At 40.9% G+C, this 20,788-nt stretch overlaps 1 protein-coding gene across 2 annotated transcripts; it reads right to left on the reverse strand.

Moving 5' to 3' along the window:
• Positions 1 to 1,342: 1,342 nt before the first annotated feature.
• LOC115458770 lies at positions 1,343 to 20,555 on the reverse strand. Of its 2 annotated transcripts, none has more exons than XM_030188588.1 (5): positions 20,452 to 20,555; positions 9,247 to 9,287; positions 8,115 to 8,189; positions 5,684 to 5,879; positions 1,343 to 2,323 (listed from the first exon to the last, which is right to left on the reverse strand). In XM_030188588.1, exons 1-5 carry the CDS (start codon positions 20,516 to 20,518, stop codon positions 1,935 to 1,937), a joined length of 768 nt encoding a protein of 255 aa, XP_030044448.1. In that variant the 5' UTR covers positions 20,519 to 20,555; the 3' UTR covers positions 1,343 to 1,934. The 2 variants fall into 2 exon arrangements, with proteins under 2 accessions (XP_030044448.1, XP_030044447.1); XM_030188587.1 differs by having other exon boundaries at positions 1,343 to 2,326.
• Between the last annotated feature and the right edge of the window lie 233 nt (positions 20,556 to 20,788).

Consider the following 20,788-nt stretch of genomic DNA (forward strand, 5'->3'; position numbering starts at 1 on the left):
CAAATAATCTCTCTTCAGGCCCTCCACTGAAGCCGCTTCACACCAGCTCCACGATTCTATACAGTGCGCTTAGAGATCTGCGCTGAAATCCAAGCATAGTCTATAACAACACATGTGACTTAATTGTGCTAACAAGCAATAATGAGCACTAACTGGCAATAATTAGAATTTACGTGCACAACAAGCTAAGCGCATTCTGTAACGCAGTGCGCCTAACTTTTTTTTTTTATATATTTTTTTATTAAAGGTTTTTTCAAAACATATAACATAAAAGTAAACACAAAGTCAAACAATATCAACAATCCAGGGTAAATAAGCGTAAATAAAAGATCGTTCCATGACAAAACCTTTAGACAAATAGCATGGATACGTAAGGTCAATTAGTGCTGTGTGGTTCCTGACAAAATAAGTCTAAGCAAGCCCAAGTCTTTAAGACAGACTTAACTCTACGATGTTTATGGGCCAGAATTGTTTCATATTTTCTTATCACACAGACGTAACTCCACCATTCATTATAATTTAGATGCACATTATTTTTCCAATTTGAAACAATTAAGTGCAAAGCAACAGCTAACAGTATATTGAACAATTTATTTATTTATTGCACTTGTATCCCACATTTTCCCACCTATTTGCAGGCTCAATGTGGCTTACAGAGCACTGTCATGGCATAGCCATGTCAGGTTACATCATACAATTGGTGTTACAAGAAGTTAAAGAAGGCAAAAGGAATTGTTCAAGCATTAGTAGGAAAGTATATTCTGAGTAAAGTTGTAAAGGTGTTATATTGGATAGGTGTTGTATTATAGCTAGTTGGGTTCTCGTGGTAGGCTTTGTTAAAGAGGTAAGTCTTCAAGGCTTTGCAGAAGTTAGTTAATTCATTGATCTTTCTCAGGTGAATTGGGAGTGAATTCCATAGCTGCGTGCTCAAGTAGGAGAAGCTGGTCGAGTGAGTTAATTTGTATTTTAGACCTGTGCAGCTGGGGAAGTGTAGGTTGAGATAGGTGCGGGATGATTTCTTAGCATTTCTTGGTGGTAGGTCAATGAGGACTGGCATGTAGGTCTTATCTGAATCTAAGAGAGAGATATTAGGACAAGAGGCTCGCAAAATCACAATCTCATAAGAGATTGCTGTAGACACAGGCAAGTGAAAAATAAGACACATTTTTGCCCAAATAAGTCACCTAACTTCTAACGTGCACAGGCAAAAAAGGGCATGGTTATGGGTGGGGACATGGGCATTCCGAAATTTACGCACACAGTTATAGAATACGGCCTAGTGTGCCTAAATCTACGTGCCAGGATTTATGCCACACTTTTGTTGGTGTAAATGGAGATGTGTTAGCTTTAGGCGCTAAGATATCAACTAAGTGTATTCCATATACTACACCTAAATCTAGGCGCCGTTTATAAAATACGCTTGTATACCACTGAAGTACCACAAATCTTTTCTCTATACTGTTTTTTCATAGTTGCCATCAGTTTACATCAGTCCGCTCATTTAAGCTAACAAGTAAATAGACAATTGTCCTTTTTGTCCATGCCAGCAACTCAGGAAAAATTAATCTGGACCACCGCGATTCCTTTCTCAAGATGAGAGCATGCAAAGACACTGGTAAGGAAAATTATCAACTGGGAGAGTTGCACATATTACAATAATGAACCTCACACTCCTTAGAGTATGTTGAGACATGTCCATCTTACTTAAGTCCACTGCTAGAACTCGTCATTATACCTGCAATGTGCCAAAGCATATAAATAAATAATAAAAAATAAAAACTTATCAAGGTGACCTTGGAAATTCTTTCTGACTGAGGCACTGGCATCCAAAAGAACTGCAAATATTTCTGTACTTTTCTGCCACAGTTTCTTCGTTATTCTTGTAACGACTGCTGTGTGAGTTCTCCAGTGGTTCTGTGCATTGTCTGTTCCAGTTATACTTCATCTTCTGAAGATGAATAGCAGTCTAAGCCCAAAACACTTTGTACCTTCCCAGTACATAATCTCGTATCTGATCCTTGATGTCCCTGCATGCTCTGTGGATTCTGCAGAATGTGTTTCAGTTTTCCAGTGGCATCTCCCAACACACCACTTGAAGACCTTAACCAAATGTGCTTTGGAAGCATTTTCTGTGTGTTAAAAACCAGCGGTTCGTCTTGAGTACCGAGGTCCACACTTGGGCAGTTGTATAATCTGGCACAGCTGCTGCTTTCTCCCAACCTCTGACTGGATTTGTCCACCAGCTCCTCACATTCATCATCAGAGTCATTTTTTATGTCATTATTGAGAACAGGTGTACACAGCAACTTTGCACTTGTACAATCTCCTGGTGAAATAAGAGAAAATGAGATTAATAATCACGTGATACACATCTAATGTAAACATTAACAGTACTGCTAAAGTTGTTTAGTTTTGCAATAAATTGTCTTTATATTTTTAGCAGTAAATAAAAAGACAATTTATTGCAAAACTAAACAACTTTTACACCAACTCTATCAAGGGCTCAACCCAGACACATTCTGAAGAGAGCTATACATAATGCATGTTAATAAAATTAAAACCACATTATATCATCACAAGAATAATACAGAAGCATTCACATTAAAGAAGTCCCAAAAGCACACACCAATATCACAACATGAACTAATAGTCCACCAAGATGGGCGAAATGTTCTCTCTCTCAAGAGCTGTACAAAATCTTTTTTCCTTCCCTAGCTAAGGAGACAGATCAAACATAACCACGTAAAATTAGTTATGAAAGTCTTCTAATTTAAATGGTACAGCCTGCTTAACCAAGTGCAGATGATGCCGTCATAAAAAGTAATACATTTAAAAGCTGCAAGACTTTAGAATTGGTACAAAACTAAAAAAATATATATATATATTGTATGTGGAAATAACCCAAGATGGAAGACATTAAAGCAGATCAGTAGAAGATATATTTGAACTTTATTATAGTTGTTTCACACAAGAATATTGCCCGACACAGGCCGTGTTTCACCCAGCAGGGCTGCATCAGGGGCTATAAAATAATAGAACACATAAAATAATAAATAAACATAATATAAAAATGATATAAAAAAAACTATATATAAAAAAACTAATTATAACAGCTGAAACAACATTTTATTTTTGTTACATTTGTACCCCGCACTTTCCCCACTCATGGCAGGCTCAATGCGGCTTACATGGGGCAATGGAGGGTTAAGTGACTTGTCCAGAGTCACAAGGAGCTGCCTGTGCCGGGAATCGAACTCAGTTCCTCAGTTCCCCAGGACCAAAGTCCACCACCCTAACCACTAGGCCACTCCTCCACTTTAGTTTTTTTAATATCATTAGTTTTTTAATATCATTTTTATATTATGTGTCAGGCAACATTCTTGTGTGAAACAACGATAATAAAGTTCAAATATATCTTCTACTGATCTGCTTTTCTGTCTTCCATCTTGGAGTTTGCGGATCATTTGCCTTGCTGTTTTTTTTGTGGAAGTAACCCAAACTGTATACAGTGGTTACAACCTAACTACCTTGCTGGACAAACTTAAACGTGCCAGGTTGGTCTTTATATGCCAGCATCCACTAGGTTACCGATGTTAGGCACTAACTCTCGGATTCTATAAATAGTGACTAAAGTTGCGTGTGTAGCTGATTTGCGTGCAACACTTAATTGCTTAACAAGCTAATCAGTGCCAATAACTGGTCACTATCAAGCAATTATCAGCACTAATTATAATTTACTAGTTCTGCTTTCTAAGCGTAAACAGTGAAGGAAACAGCTTCAAGAGGGGCAGATAGATGAGATAGAGGAGTAGAATGCGTTGAGAGGTTGGAAGACTAGATGTGCAGAAGGAATGGATCCTCAGAAGCTTAGCTGAAATTGGGTGGCGGAGCAGGTGGGGGGAAGAGGGGTTGGTGGTTGGGAGGCTAGGATAGCGGAGGGCAGACTTATACGGTCTGTACCAGAGCCGGTGATGGGAGGCGGGACTGGTGGTTGGGAGGCTGGAAATACTGCTGGGCAGACTTATACAGTCTGTGCCCTGAAAAAGACAGGTACAAATTCAAGGTAAGGTATACACATATGAGTTTATCTTGGGCAGACTAGATGGACCATGCAGGTCTTTTTCTGCCGTCATCTACTATGTTACTATAAAAAGTGATGCACATAAATTTGAATGTGTGGATCACAAAAGGGGGCATGGGCATTCCTAAAAATTACATGCACTGTTATAGAATATGCTTGATACAAACTTAAATTAGGCACAGACATTTACAACAGGTTTAAGTTGGTGTAAATGGTCGTGCCTAAATTTTAGTCGGGGGGACAGGCGCTATGCGTATTCTATAAACCATGCCTAACTTTAGGTGAAGTTTATAGAATAGCAGCAAATGCCGACTTTTTTAGGTGCCATTTATAGAATTTAGTCTTAAGTGCATGTCTAGGTTACAGAATACTAGCACTTAAGAAGGTCAGAAGCACCAATAATTGGCAGTTACACGTGTTAAGTGGCAGGCGATATTCTATAACGTTTAAAGCATGTAAGTGAGAGGGGCGTACATGGGCATGTTGCTAAGCTATATGTACAACCTCCAGAATATCATCAGTTGCACACGTTACATTGTGCATTTTGGGGGACTTACTCAGACCAGCCATTAGTGGGTGCCCCCAATGTGGCTTTGCACTAGTATTCTATAACTGCTTAAGCGCCTCAAGAAGCCGCCATTGTGTGCCCCATTGTGGTGCTTCTTCTTGACACCAAATTCTAGAATTCCCACGATCCCCAGGATTCTATATAGCACGCCTAGAGACCTGCACCGAAATCCAGGCGTATTCTATAACGATGTGCGTACGTTAATTGGCTTAAGCTAATCAGCGTTGGTAAGAGCACTTAACAAGCAATAAGAACTAATTGGTAATAATTAGAACTTACGCGCACAACTTACCGTGTATTCTGTGAACTGCGCCTAAATTCTAATGCGCGCAGTTCAAAAGAAACGTGGCTATGGGTGTTCGTGGACAGTTCAAAATTTACATGAGTAAAATATGGCCCAGTGGACGTAAATCTACGTGCAGGGGTTTACGCCACATTTTCATTGGTATAAATGGAGACGCATAGTTTTAGGCGCTGGGATATCAACTAAGTGTATTCTATATTCCGCTCTAAATCTAGGTGTCACTTATAGAATACGCTTAGGTGGAAATATTTACCATGTGGATTTTTTTTTTTAGGTGCCTTATATAGAATCTGGCCCGATATGTCTAACAAGCTATGCTAAGCTTGAAAGCAGCACGTAAGACAACTGCTATTAATGGGATACCACCTTCCGAAATGAAAAATAATCAGCTAAGTACAACTGCTACCCACGAGCTCCCAGTGCTAAAATACATCATACAAATTCCAGAGAAAATGACAACTTATACGGAGATTTTCTCCCTAACTTCATGCCTTGATTCAGGGGCCGCACGCTAACTCTTTTTGAAGCCTATCAAAAGTCAACTACCTAAGATGCTTAGAGGAACCCAGCAAACCCCCCCAAAAAACAGATACCTGTTTTAAAGACAAAGCCCTCAGCTCTTTCTGGAATCAATGCTGCATCAACTAAGTCATCTCCAGCTCTCTATAAAAATAATCCAGAAGAGCCTTCATAGCACTGACCCTTTTATTATGGTTATGAGACACGATACCTGGCTGCCTGCATGCTGGCATGGCCTCTGCTGCTCTCTTTCTTGTGTACCCACGTGGTTTCCAGGGATGCTCTTTACAGGAAGGATCCAAGCTTCGTAGTCTCCAGAGGTAGCTCTGGTACTCCTTCTTGAGCTTTTCAATGTGCTCCTGAAACTCCTGAATTTTACGATCAGAATAGTGGCACAGCTGTGACTGCTAAAAACAGAAGACAAATATATCAAAGCTCAGTATTTTCCTCACTTCAGATGTCAAAGATAGCAGTAGAGTTTCTGTTCTATGTAGCCTCCTAAAGCCAAACTGTGATCGATGTAAAGCATTAGGATCTATAACAAATTCAGAAAATTGTAAACTATCATCTCTGTTCTGGGTTGGGTTTCTGTTCAAGAAAGGCAGTACACCTTGTACACTCCGTTCCTTTTATCTTGCCGCACCTTATGCCTGGAATAAACTTCCTGAGCCGCTACGTCAAACTCCATCTCTAGCCGCCTTCAAATCTGGACTAAAGGCCTACCTGTTTGATGTTGCTTTTGACTCCTAGCTTTTCACTTGTTCGTAACCTTTATCTTGTCTTCCTCTCTTCAATAGTCCCTTATCCCTATGTGTCCTATCTGTCTATCCTACCCTTACCCTTAATTGTCCTGTCTGTCCTGATTTAGATTGTAAGCTCTCGAGCAGGGACTGTCTCTTCTTCATGTTCAATTGTAAAGCGCTGCGTACGACTGGTAGCGCTATAGAAATGATTTGTAGTAGTAGGTGTATATAAGCATTATATAATACAATGTTCAAACATTGCTTTGGGGACTGACATAATATTTCTTTATTATGATAAAGAATTTTTAATGAGGCCAGCATAGCCATATTTCCTGTGTGTTCTGAAATTGCTTATCCAATGTGTCACTGAAGCCTCAAGAATAAAAAATGTAACAGGACACGACAAACTAAATCATATTTCAATATCTGACAGCCTGAGATGCTAAGTCTTAAAACTGGGTAGTTAAATCTTGGTTCAAGAACTTACATTCTATGTTGGGCCCTGTCACTACCTCACAATCCTCTCAAAATGCCAAAATTTGAAAAAGGGTTTCAAGCACTTCTTCGACAGTTACTGTCTACATTAATCCTCAGTGAAGCAGCTCCTGTAGATTAGTGATGTTGGTTGGGTGCCAAATCTTAAATATGATTATCATTTGCATTCCATGCAAGGTCACCCAAATAGAGTATAAAACAAATAAAACTTAACTATATAAAGTGCTCAGTGGCATCTTCTCACCAAAGTGCAAGGTACATCTGTGTAGCCCAATGGTAGCCCTAATGATTAGTGCAACAGGCTTTGATCCTGGTGACCTCAGTTCGATTCCCATCACAGCATCTTGTGACCTTGGGCAAGTCACTTAGTACATAAGTATTGCCATACTGGGAGAGACCAAAGGTCCACCGAGCCCAGCATCCTGTTTCCAACAGTGGCCAATCCAGGTCACAAATACCTGGCAAGATCCCAAAAAAGTACAAAACATTTTATACTGCCTATCACAGAACTAGTGGATTTTCCCCAAGTCCAATTTAATTACGGTCTATGGACTTTTCCTTCAGGAAGCCGTCCAAACCTTTTTTTAAAACTCTGCTAAGCTAACCGCCTTTACCACATTCTCCGGCAATGAATTCCAGAGTTTAATTAAATGTTGAGTGAAGAAATATTTTCTCCGATTTGCTTTAAATTTACTACTTTGTAGCTTCATCGCATGCCCCCTAGTCCTAGTATTTTTGAAAACCATAAACAAGCTGAAGAGCCCTAGCCGCTTTAGTCTTTCCTCATAGAGAAGTCGTCCTATCCCCTTTATCATTTTTGTCGCCCTTCTCTGCATCTTTTCTCATTCCACTATATCTTTTTTTGAGATGTGGCGACCAGAATTGAACACAACATTCGAGGTGCGGTCGCACTTAACCCTCCATTGTCCCAGGTACAAAAAAAAAACCCACACATCTTAGATTGCGAGACCTCTAGGGACAAAGAAAATACCTGCATATAATGTGTATAGCGCTGTGTACAACTAGTAGTGCTATAGAAATAATTAGTAATAGAAGTAATAGAATGTAGAAGCTGGAGCTGAAAAATGGCACCATGGAAGCTGAAGACCCATGGAACTGTGGGAGGTGTGCTGCAGAACCAGAGGGTGGAACGAAGAGAAATAGTTGTAAGCTGAGGGAGGGAGGAATGGACAGACGGGGAGAAAGGGGCAAACGCTGGAGCCACTTCATAAACATAATGGCATTGACTACCGAGATCTTTATCAATGTATTCTATAACTATGGTCTTGTGTTTAAAGATATGGAGTAATGAAGTAGTGCCTAAAAGACAAGTTAAAATGGGTATTTTTCCAACCATTCTGTTGAGAAAAAGGAATAGAACATTTTATATAATTTAAATATTACCTCCAAATAATATTCAATTTCGTTTTTAATGCTTGGAATCCACTTTTTCACATCAGCAGCAGAATTTAAAGTAGACTTGGAGAAAACAAACAAAGTCAGTCAAATTCTACAAGTGAGTAAAACAAACAATTAACTAAATTCACTTTTATCATTACCAATCAGTACTAAAAATTTGTTGACTAGACATCTCTAGACTCCCAGAGGAACTACTGTAAATATGAGCGAGATCACATGGTCATGTCAGAAAGCACAATCTAGGAGTAAGTCAAGTAGGTCTTGATACAGAAATAGGATTAAAGGGGTATTTTCGGCACATGAGTGTTAAAAAGGTTTGTATTTCATCTCTAGTTGTCTCAGACTGATGGTAAGTTTCATCTAAGGCCATGGTTCTCAAGCCAGTCCTTGGGGCACACCAAGCCAGTCAGGCTTTCAGGATATCCACAACGAGTGTAGCCTAGTGGTTAGAGCACCAGCCTTGACATCCAGAGGTGACCAAATCTCGCTACTGCTCCTTGGGCAAGTCACTTAGCCCTCCATTGCCTCAGGTACAAAACTAGATTGTGAGCCCTCCAGGGACAGAGAAATGCCTGGTACCTGATTGCAACCCTCCTTGAGTTACTATTGAAAAAGGCTGTGAGCAAAATCCAAATTAATAATAATATGCATGAGAGAGACTTGCATGCTCTGCCTTCTTGGTTATACAGCTCTCTCTCTCATGCATATTCATTGTGGATATCATGAAAGCATGACTGGCTGGGTGTGCACCAAGGATTGGGTTGAGAAGCGCTAATTTAAGGGTTTTAGGAGGAGTGGCCTAGTGGTTAGGGTGGTGGACTTTGGTCCTGGGGAACTGAGGAACTGAGTTCAAGTCCCACTTCAGGCACAGGCAGCTCCTTGTGACTCTGGGCAAGTCACTTAACCCTCCATTGCCCCATGTAAGCCATATTGAGCCTGCCATGAGTGGGAAAGCGCGGGGTACAAATGTAACAAAAAAAAAAAAATTAAGAACCCATCTTAGGATCAATCAGGAAATAACTGGTCCTAAGATGGTTCTCATTCCTTACTTTTTCAGAAGATGGTAGATGAAATCCAGAAAAGGAGTACCAAATGAAAACATAAATCGATCACTTACCAGTTTGGGTCTTTTCTGACGCGCATCCTTCAGATGACCATCTGCAAGACAAAAATATGCAGCACTGTCACAACATATGTTTGATAACTTTTTATAGTAAATTGTACATCGGGGATTGCAAGGTCAGTGGCACTAATCATGGGATGTCCCCTCAGGTTAACAGCTTCAAAATGAGAAAGTTCGCTACAGCTGTAAATTAGCTCCACAGAAAATGCTGAATGAACATTAGTTACAGATTAGTGAGCAAAAAAGATAACTGTACATCACTGAAGCACACTTATCTTGTTTGGGGAAAATAGTTCTGTGAAAGCTTTTTTGTTTGCCTGTTTCCACAACATTCATAACCGAGCTGCTGTGTGCGATACTGTATTGGAGAAGCCTCATATTTGGAAAAACTAAATATGATTAAAGTGCAAAACCCCTAAGAGAGAAACTTCACTGGCTCCCACTTAAGGAACGCATTGCGTTCAAGAGCTGCACGACTGTACACAAAATCATTCACGCAGACGCCCCAATCTACATGCTAAACCTCTTGGACCTACCTCCCAGAAACGCCACAAGATCATCCCACAAATTTCTCAATCTGCACTTCCCCAGCTGTAAAGGACTAAAATACAAGCTGATGCATGTCACTACCTTCTCCTACATGAGCACGCAGCTATGGAATGCATTACCCGTAACCTCCGCTCTCAAGACAAATCCCTCCTTTCAGTAACCTTCTCCACCACCGCCAACTCCAGGCTCCGCCCTTTCTGCCTCGTCTCACCCCACGCGTGGAACAAACTCCCCGAGCCCATACGCCAGGCCCCCTCCCTGCCCATCTTCAAATCTCTGCTTAAAGCCCACCTCTTCAAGGTCGCCTTCGGCACCTAACCTCTACACCTCTACCCAAGAAATCTAGACTGCCCCAACTTGACATTTCGTTCTTTAGATTGTAAGCTCCTTGAGCAGGGACCTTTTTGTTTATTTTGTACAGCGCTGCGTAACCCTAGTAGCGCTCTAGAAATGTTAAGTAGTAGTAGTAGTACCTACAGACCTGAAAACAATTGACAAAATAACTAACTTTTGCAAATCTCTGAAGACATATCTCTTCAACAAGGCCTACAAAGAGAATCTATAGCCTCACTAATCCACCTCACCAACCCATCCAGTTAGGAAAGTCTACCTTCTATACTTACCCGCCTAATCACTTCCTTCTTCCTCCCCTTACTTATTCTCTACACATTACTAATTGTATCTGATATCCTGGAATGACAATGTCATAACTAAACTATGTAAGCCACATTGAGCCTGCAAATAGGTGGGAAAATGTGGGATGCAAATGCAATAAATAAATAGTTATAACAGCAGACTGAGACCCAGCAAAACCAGAGTTCAAATCCTACTGATGCTCCTCGTGACCTTGCAGTCGATTCACTCTCCATTATATCAGCACAAACTCAGAACCTCATTTACCTGCATCAACATGCGTTAATGCATTTTAAACCCTTAAAGGTAGTGCATATGAAAATATTTTGTGGCCCGTCAGATGGTAAGTCATAAGACAACCAACATTCTCATGCGCATACCTCCAGTCTTCAATAATTTGTTTCCGCAGCTTCCATCCACGCAAGTTGAAAGAAAGTTTACCAATTAGTCAATTTTTACACCTTAGAAAAATTTGCTCTACATTAATAGAATTCAAATATCAAGCACAGGAATAGAAGCACGGATTACTGGACAGAGGTTATCTGTGTGCTAGATTTGCAGGGGGCTCATTTTTAAAGCACTTAGACTTACAAAGTTCCATAGGTTACTATGAAACTTAAAATCTAAGTGCTTTGAAAATACGCCTCATTGTTGACTTTAATAGTCCACAAAAATATTTTTATACAAACTACCTGTAGCAGGTTATATTACTGTGGTGGTAGTTCTTCTGACTGTAGTTGGATATTAGACCACAATTCATCGTTTCCATTTAATGCATGTTACTTAACACCTCATTACTCAGCATATAATGCGCAATACTGCACTGTAACATGTTACAATAAGTTAGTACCATAGACTGGGTTCACAGACTGTAAGCCCTCTGGAAACATCAAAATACCTCCTGTAATTGTCCCCGGTTGCAAAAATATTTCATGTTTTATTACATTGGGTTTTAGCCCAAGTATTTTAAATTGAAGTCAGGGGAACACAATTATAAGTTTTAACAACAAATACATTTCAACTCAAATTACAGTGTGTTGTGGAAATTAATAACATGCAAAGTACTTCCATTAATGAGCAATACTGCACAGTGTGAGTGCTAGAACGCCGCTTTGTCAAAACAGTCTACACTAGCCAGAACATGGATGAAAAGAGCTCTACCCACAAGGTGGAACGTGCTTCTTCTCAGCAGGGGAGGGTTTCCAAAGCGTGGATACTGGAAAACGTGTAGGAGTTACAGCGAGATGAAAAATCATTGTAGTTATCTAACTAGGAGAAAGAAAAATAGCAAAGGAGGGCACCAGTAAGCTATTCCAACCACCCTATCACTTTTACCAGAATAAAAGCTGTGACAAGCAGGTTTGATTTGCATTTTTATAATAATTTTGTTTTCTGGTGGGCCTGGCGACTATGATTATAGCATGAAAGCACATACTAAATGGAAACTTTGAGAAGTCAGTTCTCATGCTGATAGGTGGCTGTTATTACTTGTACTGGAAAAATGCAATCATAGGCTAGTCTTTGCCTTTCTCATTTCTTAATGTGAAGCAGGTGTGTATCTTAAGACAGTGAAGCCTCAAGTCGCTTCACTGGCTCCCTATCCGTTTTCACATCCTGTTCAAACTTCTTCTACTAACCTATAAATGTACTCACTCTGCTGCTCCCCAGTATCTCTCCACACTCGTCCTTCCCTACACCCCTTCCCGTGCACTCCGCTCCATGGATAAATCCTTCTTATCTGTTCCCTTCTCCACTACTGCCAACTCCAGACTTCGCGCCTTCTGTCTCGCTGCACCTTACGCCTGGAATAAACTTCCTGAGCCCCTACGTCTTGCCCCATCCTTGGCCACCTTTAAATCTAGACTGAAAGCCCACCTCTTTAACATTGCTTTTGACTCATAACCACTTACCTCCACCTACCCTCCTCTCCTCCTTCCTGTACACATTAATTGATTTGATTACTTTATTTTTTGTCTATTAGATTGTAAGCTCTTTGAGCAGGGACTGTCTTTCTTCTGTTTGTGCAGCGCTGCGTACGCCTTGTAGCGCTATAGAAATGCTAAATAGTAGTAGTAGTAGTAGTAGTAGTAGTGTAGGAAGCAACTCTCACATCAAACTATGAATCTAGTGTTGTCTCATCTTGATCAAGCACAATCATTTTAAGAAATAATCATTTACCTTCAATTTTAGGTGTTCTTAATTCAACAGAGTTCGACATTAAGGGAAATGGGACTTGATATACCGCCTTTCTGAGGTATTTTGCAACTACATTCAAAGCAGTTTACATATATTCAGGTACTTATTTTGTACCTGGGGCAATGGAGGGTTAAGTGACTTGCCAAGAGTCACAAGGAGCTACAGTGGGAATCAAACCCAGTTCCCCAGGATCAAAGTCCACTGCACTAACCAGTAGGCTACTCCCCTCCACTCCATGGAATTACTCTCATATTGTGAACCCTTTCTACTGCTAGAATTAACCATATTCTCTCACCGTTATCCCCAGGCAACTGGTAGGAGTGGGTGAACTACGGTAAAGCTTGCAACACTCAATTAATATTGTAATGTGACTGTGGATTAGTCCATCTGAATGCACAAAAGTCAACTAAAAAAATAATTATAGGGTCATATTGCTTTCTTGGACTAAGATAGCCACCAAATTTTTTTTAAGCAGGCTTTATAGCTGGTTCAGTTCACCACGTGATATACAGAGCACCAATCTGAACTCCAAGAACAAATCAGTTGATGACTAGTAAACAATGTCAGATTAATGTTAACCACTCAATTTCGCGGTTTAGTCCATTAGGTTCTATAGTATTTAAAGTGAACATTTAGAATTGTTTTCTAAAGTTTTTTTTTCAAAATCGCCTCCCTCCCACCCTTCTCTTACTTGATCTATAATACGCCTTCGAAGATCTGTTATCTGATGTTGACATTGGACCCAATGCTGTACTAGCGGGGCTTCTGTTTTACTAGTGTCTCATTGGCACATTCTTCAAATGGATGTAGTTTTTATGGATAAGCCTTTTATAGCCTTTACTCGGTCTAAAAATATAGGAGAGATATTATCCTGGAAAAAACACTACTGTACTATGAAAACTGATGGATCATCACACAATATCTGTGGACATTGCCAATGGTGCCACACTTCAATAGTCGGATCAACATGGGAAGATCCACAATTACCTCATTTTGTAATTCGGACTGCACAACTAAAATGGCAGTGTATATTATTCAATGTCCCTGCAACAAAATCTAGGTAAGGAGAAGTGTAAGAGTGATAAAATTATGCTTGACAGAACACAAATCCAGGATTTCCACTAATAAAATTGAAGCCCCGCTAGTACAGCATTGGGTCCAATGTCAACATCAGATAACAGATTTTCGATGGTGTATTATAGATCAAGTGAGAGAAGGGTGGGAGGGAGGCGATTTTGAAAAAATACTTAACTTTAGAGAACAATTCTGGATATTCACTTTAAATACTATAGAACCTAATGGACTGAACCATGAAATCAAGTGGTTAACACTAATCTGACGTTCTGTTTATTAGTCATCAACTGATTTGATCTTGGAGTTCTGATTGGTGCTCTATATATCAAGTGATGAACTGAACCAGCTATAAAGCCTGCTTTAAAAAAATGTGGCAGCCATCTTAGAAGCCGTCATTCTGAAAGAAACCTTTGGTCAGTAATAGTTAGTTTTAAATATAAGCATGATAGCTCTGTCAGAAACTATGGACTGATACCGAGTTATTTTTTGTAGGCGACTACCTTTAGACAGCTAAAAGCGAAACATGGATCTACGTCGGTGACAACTGGACTCGCGCTAAAAGCTAAGTACTTCTTTGATTGAAAGATATATTATGCTATAAATACAAGGAAGAAAGAAAAGATTAGAATCTTTCTGAAAATTTTTTTTTTAATTACGTTGAGAATAAAATATAGACTATTGTTAAATGTTATAAATAAGGATGAATGAGGATTACGTTAACCCCCCTATTGTATGCTTGGCTCATTGGATTATTCAGCCAATGAGGAGGTGGGTACGTGTATCTGACAGATCCTATCATAGCCCTATTATTCTACCGACTGCTGTACTATAAGGCTGAGACATTTAAGCACCGACATTTATACCTGCCTTTTACACAGCATAAGTCAGGGGTGCTTAATGTCGGTCCTCGAGGTCTGCAACCCAGTCAGGCTTTCAGATTTCCACAACGATTATTGCATGAGATCTGTTTGCATACGCTGCCTCCATTATTCAGCTATTCGGCTTTTAGTGGAAGTATTTCTGATCAACGATAGATTTTAATCATGAGTATAACAACAGTGTGAGCCTTGACAATGGTAGGATAAGTGAGTTGCTAATGCAATGAATTGCCGAGATCTTTTCCTTCACTGGCTGCTGCAGTTTGACTGTATGGACGTTTCACCTGTAGTTCATGTGCTAATGTTGCCACTAGTGCATGGCCATTTTTAAAAATGATCACAGAAGCACTAACCGTCTCCTATTTTGTAGGCTCTTGTATTATCCTTGTGCTAACCTGTTAGCATATAGCAGTGATGGCAAACCTATGGCACGCAGAGCCCTCTCTGTTGGCACGCAAGCACGCCGTCGCCAGGGGCGGGCCTGGACGGGCCCAGGCCCAGCCCCTTTCCCTCCACGCCCGCCCACCCAACATCCCCTCGCATGTCCTCCCCGCCGGAGCTGCTTAACTCCATCGAAGTGGCCACGTCTTTGAAAGCCATGCCCATCTCTAGCCTTCCCTTCGTGAGTTTGTTCCCTCAGAGTCAGTCCCGCCTTCTGACATCATTTACGCGAGGGCGGGACTGACTGAGGAAACGAACTCACGAAGGGATGGCTAGAGTCGGGCAGGGCTTTCAAAGACGCGGCCACTTCGACGGAGGTAATAAAAAAAGATTTACATGCAGTGCATGGATGGGAGCGGGAGGTGAGGGCAGGGGAGAGAAGAGAATTGCTGGGTATGGATGGATGGAGGGCAGGGGAGAGGAGAGTTGCTGGACATGGCTGGATGGAGGGGAAGGCAATTGTTGGACAGGTGGAGGGGAGGGGAGGGAAGACAGGAAGGAGATGCACATGGATGGAGGGGAAGGGAGTTATCAGCATGCATGCAACAGCAAAAATCACATTAATTATTCAAAAGCATGTCGAATGCTTTTAAAGTTCTGTTATTAAGGTTAAATTGCCCTGTTGGCACTTTGCGATAAATAATTAGATTTTGGGTTGCTGTTTGGGCACTCGGTCTCTGAAAGGTTCGCCATCACTGGCATATAGTAACGTAGATGCACTAATAGGTTAGAGCAGGAACACCCAATCTCCATCCCCATGCCCCCTCAAGAAAACTAAAAAAATAATAATAATAATTAGCTTGTAATTTGCATACGCACATTTCAAAACTAACGTAGAATGCATTAGCGCATCCCACGTTAGGCTTTTTTTTGCTGTTAGGCGCGCATCAGCACCTAACGCAGCTTAGTAAAAAGACACCATAAGTAGCAAAATCAGCAGTTCTACATGCACATAGCACTGCTTACACGTGTATTGTCCCTAGTGATGCTGCTCGTTCGTTCTTTCGTTCATTCATTTTTGTGAAATGGTTCATTGGTTCTATATGGCGCCAAACTACGTGTCTCTTTGGCAGCGCTATATGCTATTTTAAAAAAAGGCAAAGTCAAACAAAAAGGAGCAGCAAACCTCACGTGAATGTGAGCAAACAAAAAAAGTGAAGTAGATCCATGGAGGATATCAAGTGGTTTTTAACGGAAAAACGGCTTTCAAGACGACCCAACACGGCCGTGTTTCGGCCCAAAGGACCTGCCTCAGGGGTCTGGTGAATCTCTAATGTTGTAGCAGAAATGCTTAACAACGAGTCTGCTGTTGAGGTTCTTGCTGTTAAAGCCTTACGATATCCTCAGCGGAACAAAGCGCTGAAAAAGTGTCCGTCCAAACGGCAAGAATCAGTGCCGCAACTTTTGTGAAAAAAAAAAAAAAAAACCTGGAAAGAACGTTCTATTATATTGACTCTAATTCCAAAAAAACAAAAAAAAAAAACCCATGCTTTCAGGAGCGATATCACTAATTACAGACTAGTTGCATCTATTCCCATTTTGACAAAGTTAATGGAGGGTTTCGTCAAGCTACTGTTCATGGAGCATCTTTCCTCCTTCTCCCTTTTGCAAAGCTTGCAATCAGGGTTCCCACCATGTTATAGCACTGAAACGGTGTTAACCACTCTTATGGCACATTTTACGGCTGAAATTAGTTTAGTCAGACGAGTATGTCAAGTGCATTTCATGTATTACTTAATTTGCTAGACCACTTTGGGACCTGTGGTAATGTCCTTAAGTGGTTCAATGGACTCCTAAAGGCTACATCTCACTAGGCAAAGTTGTCAGATTCTATTTCTTCCCCCTGGTGTTCCGGATTGTGGTGTACCTCAGGGTTCTCCTCTGGCTCCCACATTATTTAATGTCATGATGGAGCCTTTAGGATGTTTTTTTAGAGGAACATGGGTATCATCCCTTTATTTATGCAGATGTCACTATTTATATCCCTTTTGCATGTGGCTTTCAAGACATTTTGGCATTGGTTAAATCAGGCCTAGACCTGATGGAATCTTGGGCATCTGTATTCAAATTCAAATTAAATAGAGATAAAACTAAATTCCTGGTCCTCACTAATCCTTTTGATCGCACCCCTTTAGATAGTTTTACTATTGTCTATTGGAGTCCGCTTTAAGATTACTGGGCGTGGTTGTAGATCATCACCTAACTTTTGAACCCCTAGTTAGAGAATGACAAGGGGATGGGGACCCGTGAGGAAGGGGACAGGGACAGAGCCCATGGGGACGGGGCAGGGATGGGGACAAACTTTGTCCCCATGTCACTTTCTACTTTGAAGCCTTTTAATGAACTGGACGGTTATTTATGTTTGACACAGACGACAATTATTTATTACATTTATTTATTACATTTGTACCCCGCGCTTTCCCACACAATGCAGGCTCAATGCGACTTACATAGTAATTCGAAATACAAAGTCTTATAATAGAAATTTCAAAACGGTAGTGAAATATTATAGAGTTGAGCTTGAAAATGTATGATTAACATAAGAGAGGGTAGACAGGATAGGGTAGTATAAGTTGGGAGAAAAGGGGTAAGGAGGAATATACAATAATTTTTATTTTTTGGAAAAAGAAGCAAACATGCTGGCCACAGCTAGCAAATTTTGCATGGGGTGGGGGTGGGGGTGGGGGTCCTGTACATCCTGCTACCAGCACATCTTCTATTGCAGGAGGGACTGTGGAAGACAGGAGAGCTAGACTGAATCCTGAGATTGGTGATGACTTCTTATTCATCCACAGATTAAAAAAATCATAACAGTGATTCATAGGGCATTACTTTTCCCCTCTAGGGCATACAGAACGGGTTATATTTTGTACCCCCTGGACATTTTAACAGGGTGGATTAGGATTCCTTGGGTAGTAGAAGTCAGTTATTGTTGGGGTTGGAAGGGTAGAGGGTGGTCTTGGTGGGAGGGTTTATTATAGTTGCTCAGTGTTATTATTGTTTTCTATTTGTAATTTATACATAACAGTTGCACAGCATATTGTTCCTTTTTATACTTTAATAAAAAATAATTAAATATTAAAAAAAAAAAAAAAAAGAGTTTGAGGCTTCTGCAGATGAGAACAGAGACCACGGAGACGGGGCCTGCAGGGATGGGACGGGGATGGGGTGAGGACAGACAGGAATCACAGGGATGGGGCGGGAACGGGGACAAATTTTATTATCCCCTTGTCATTCTCTACCCCTAGTCTACTCTGTTGTGGCCAAATCCTTTAAAACCCTTTGGCAATTAAGGAGAATTTGATCCTACGTCACTTGTTTTGTCTCAGTTTGATTACTGCAATGCAATCCATGCTGGTTATAGGGAGCTGTTAAAAAAAAACATCAAACTCTCCAAAACACTGCAGCTGGGATTGTCTGTAAAGTTTCATGGCTTGAGAGGGCATCACTGTTACCTAAGCTGCACTGGCTCCCAATTAAAGCAACGGTCACTTTTAAACTTTGTACACTTATCTACCAAATATTGTATGGTATGGCCCCTGACTATATGCAGCCTCTTGTTGACCTTCCATGCCGTAATGCTGTTCTAGGAGCTAGAGAATATTTACAACTACACTATCCAAGCTGTAAGAAAAGCTGTTTACAAATCAGTTCCTTTAGCAGGTTTTGCTTATCAGGGCACTAAATGTTGGGCACTAAATGACGTGATTACACGTCATATCAAAAAAGGTTAAAGACCTTCCTTCTTTAGTAGATTTCTGGGAGCGGTTCCTGAACTTCCTGTCTAGGCAATTTTTTTTTTTTTGTTACATTTGTACCCTGCGCTTTCCCACTCATGGCAGGCTCAATGTGGCGGGCAATGGAGGGTTAAGTGACTTGCCCAGAATCACAAGGAGCTGCCTGTGCCGGGAATCGAACCCAGTTCCTCAGTTCCCCAGGACCACCACCCTAACCACTAGGCCACTAGTGGTTCTTTTGTGCAGTGTTGTTTCTTTTATTTCCATTGACAATAGACTTCCTGAGCCAGTACGTCAAGCTCCATCTCTGGTCGTCTTCAAATCTAGGCTAAAAGCCCACCTTTTTGATGCTGCTGTTAACTTCTAACCCCTATTCACTTGTTCAGTACACATATCTATTTTACCCTTCCCACCTTGATGCCCTTTCCCTTATTTGTCTTTGTCTGCCCTGATTAGATTGTAAGCTCTTTCGAGCACGGTCTGTCTCTTCATGTTCAAGTGTAGAGCGCTGCATACGTCTAGTAGCGCTATAGAAATGATAAGTAGTAGTAGTAACTTTTGTGTATTGTAGTCGTGTATTATCTTTGCTTTGTACACTTTGCCATGATTCACTATATTTTTAGCCACACTGAACTCAGGTGGGGTAATGTGGGATATAAATGTCATATATAAATGCTTCCTTGTTAAACTTTCATGAACAGGTCTAGATATTCAAATTAAAGACAATTACAATGGAGATTTGATAAATTGAAGCCATCTCCTCTGTATGGGATAGGAGGAATAAACATCACGTAACTCAGTATTTGAAATATGGAAGAATGTTGTTTGTAATCCCTACAAGGATGTTGCGAGGACTGAATAAAAAAAAGCTTATTTGGACTGAAAAGAGTTCTCTCTCTTTACATCTATCTCAAAACATAATATCTTGTCAGATGGACTCCTACTAAGTAATACTTAAAGAAAGTCTTTTTTAATTTAAATGTGGCCAAGTGAAGTTAGATAAAACATGTTTCATGGTATGCACATGGCTACTTTCATCTGATTTTGACCTTTGTTCAGTAAGCAAGCACATGCTTACACATGTGCCACTCAAGCTGAAGAGCTAGTTATAAAATATCCTTTTCTTTTTTTTGGGGGGGGGGGGGGGGGGGAAGGAAGGAAAGGGGGAGGCCCAGCTTCATTTTGCTTTTTTTTTTTCCACACTTAAAACTTGTATCACATGCTGAAAAGGGCTTTTATAAAACTGCATGTCCAAAAACATGCATTAAAAGAAGTTTTACACAATCTGCACGTAAACATCCCAGGATGCAGTTTGCGCAGAGTGTTATTAATCTATTTTAAGTACATGCACACATTTACACCTTCTATGGTTTGTATTTGTGCACTATTGGGGATAGTTCTCTGGGAGCCTATTTTATAAATGTGCTTAGGTATTTTAGTGCTCGTTCAACATTTCAAAAAGTGAGGAGCCAAGGCTTGTTTGAAAGTGTGTTGTCAAATATATATATTCTCGGAGAACCTGGGAGCCTGCTGCCCACCCCAAATTGGTCGCCTTGACAACAGACTTCTCCAAGCTCCTTCGTCCCCGGGCCCGGCGCGCGCTGTCAGTAGATTGGGGGCATGTTCACCTCTAAGACTAAGCCAAAAACCCAGCGCAAAGGAAGAGCAAACACTGGCTCGCATATGCCTACCCTCTCTCTGCTTCTGCAGCCACAGCCTGTTCAAGCGGCCATACTGCTTCTCCTGGTTCCGAGCCATGACTTCTTCTTCCGCCACCTAATACTACAGCTCTCGACTTCGGTACGTGCCTCTGTGACGTGACAGGGGAACGCCAGCTGCCAGGAAGCGACGACGAACAAAACCCTCTTTGAGTTGACGACCAAGGAGTTTTAATGACAGGAGTCGGCATGACGTCGAAACGGTGAACCCGACTCCCCACTGCGCAGCCGCCATATTGGTTAGAAAAAGACAAACAACAACAAGAAACTATCGGCTGCTGTATCCACGTTGTTATTTTATCTCAGTTGT

The sequence above is a fragment of the Microcaecilia unicolor genome, unplaced genomic scaffold, assembly GCF_901765095.1.
Source record: "Microcaecilia unicolor unplaced genomic scaffold, aMicUni1.1, whole genome shotgun sequence".
Lineage (NCBI taxonomy): Eukaryota > Metazoa > Chordata > Amphibia > Gymnophiona > Siphonopidae > Microcaecilia > Microcaecilia unicolor.

Bases quoted from the DNA above. Each gene is read 5' to 3' on its own strand.
- LOC115458770 (XM_030188587.1), bottom strand. From the start codon at position 20,518: ATGGCTCGGAACCAGGAGAAGCAGTATGGCCGCTTGAACAGGCTGTGG. The intron at 9,288-20,451 runs GTAGGCATATGC...TTTGTCTTGCAG, and splicing joins GCTGCAGAAGCAGAGAGAGG to ATGGTCATCTGAAGGATGCG. The intron at 2,327-5,683 runs GTATCGTGTCTC...TTATTTCACCAG, and splicing joins GCCAGCATGCAGGCAGCCAG to GAGATTGTACAAGTGCAAAG.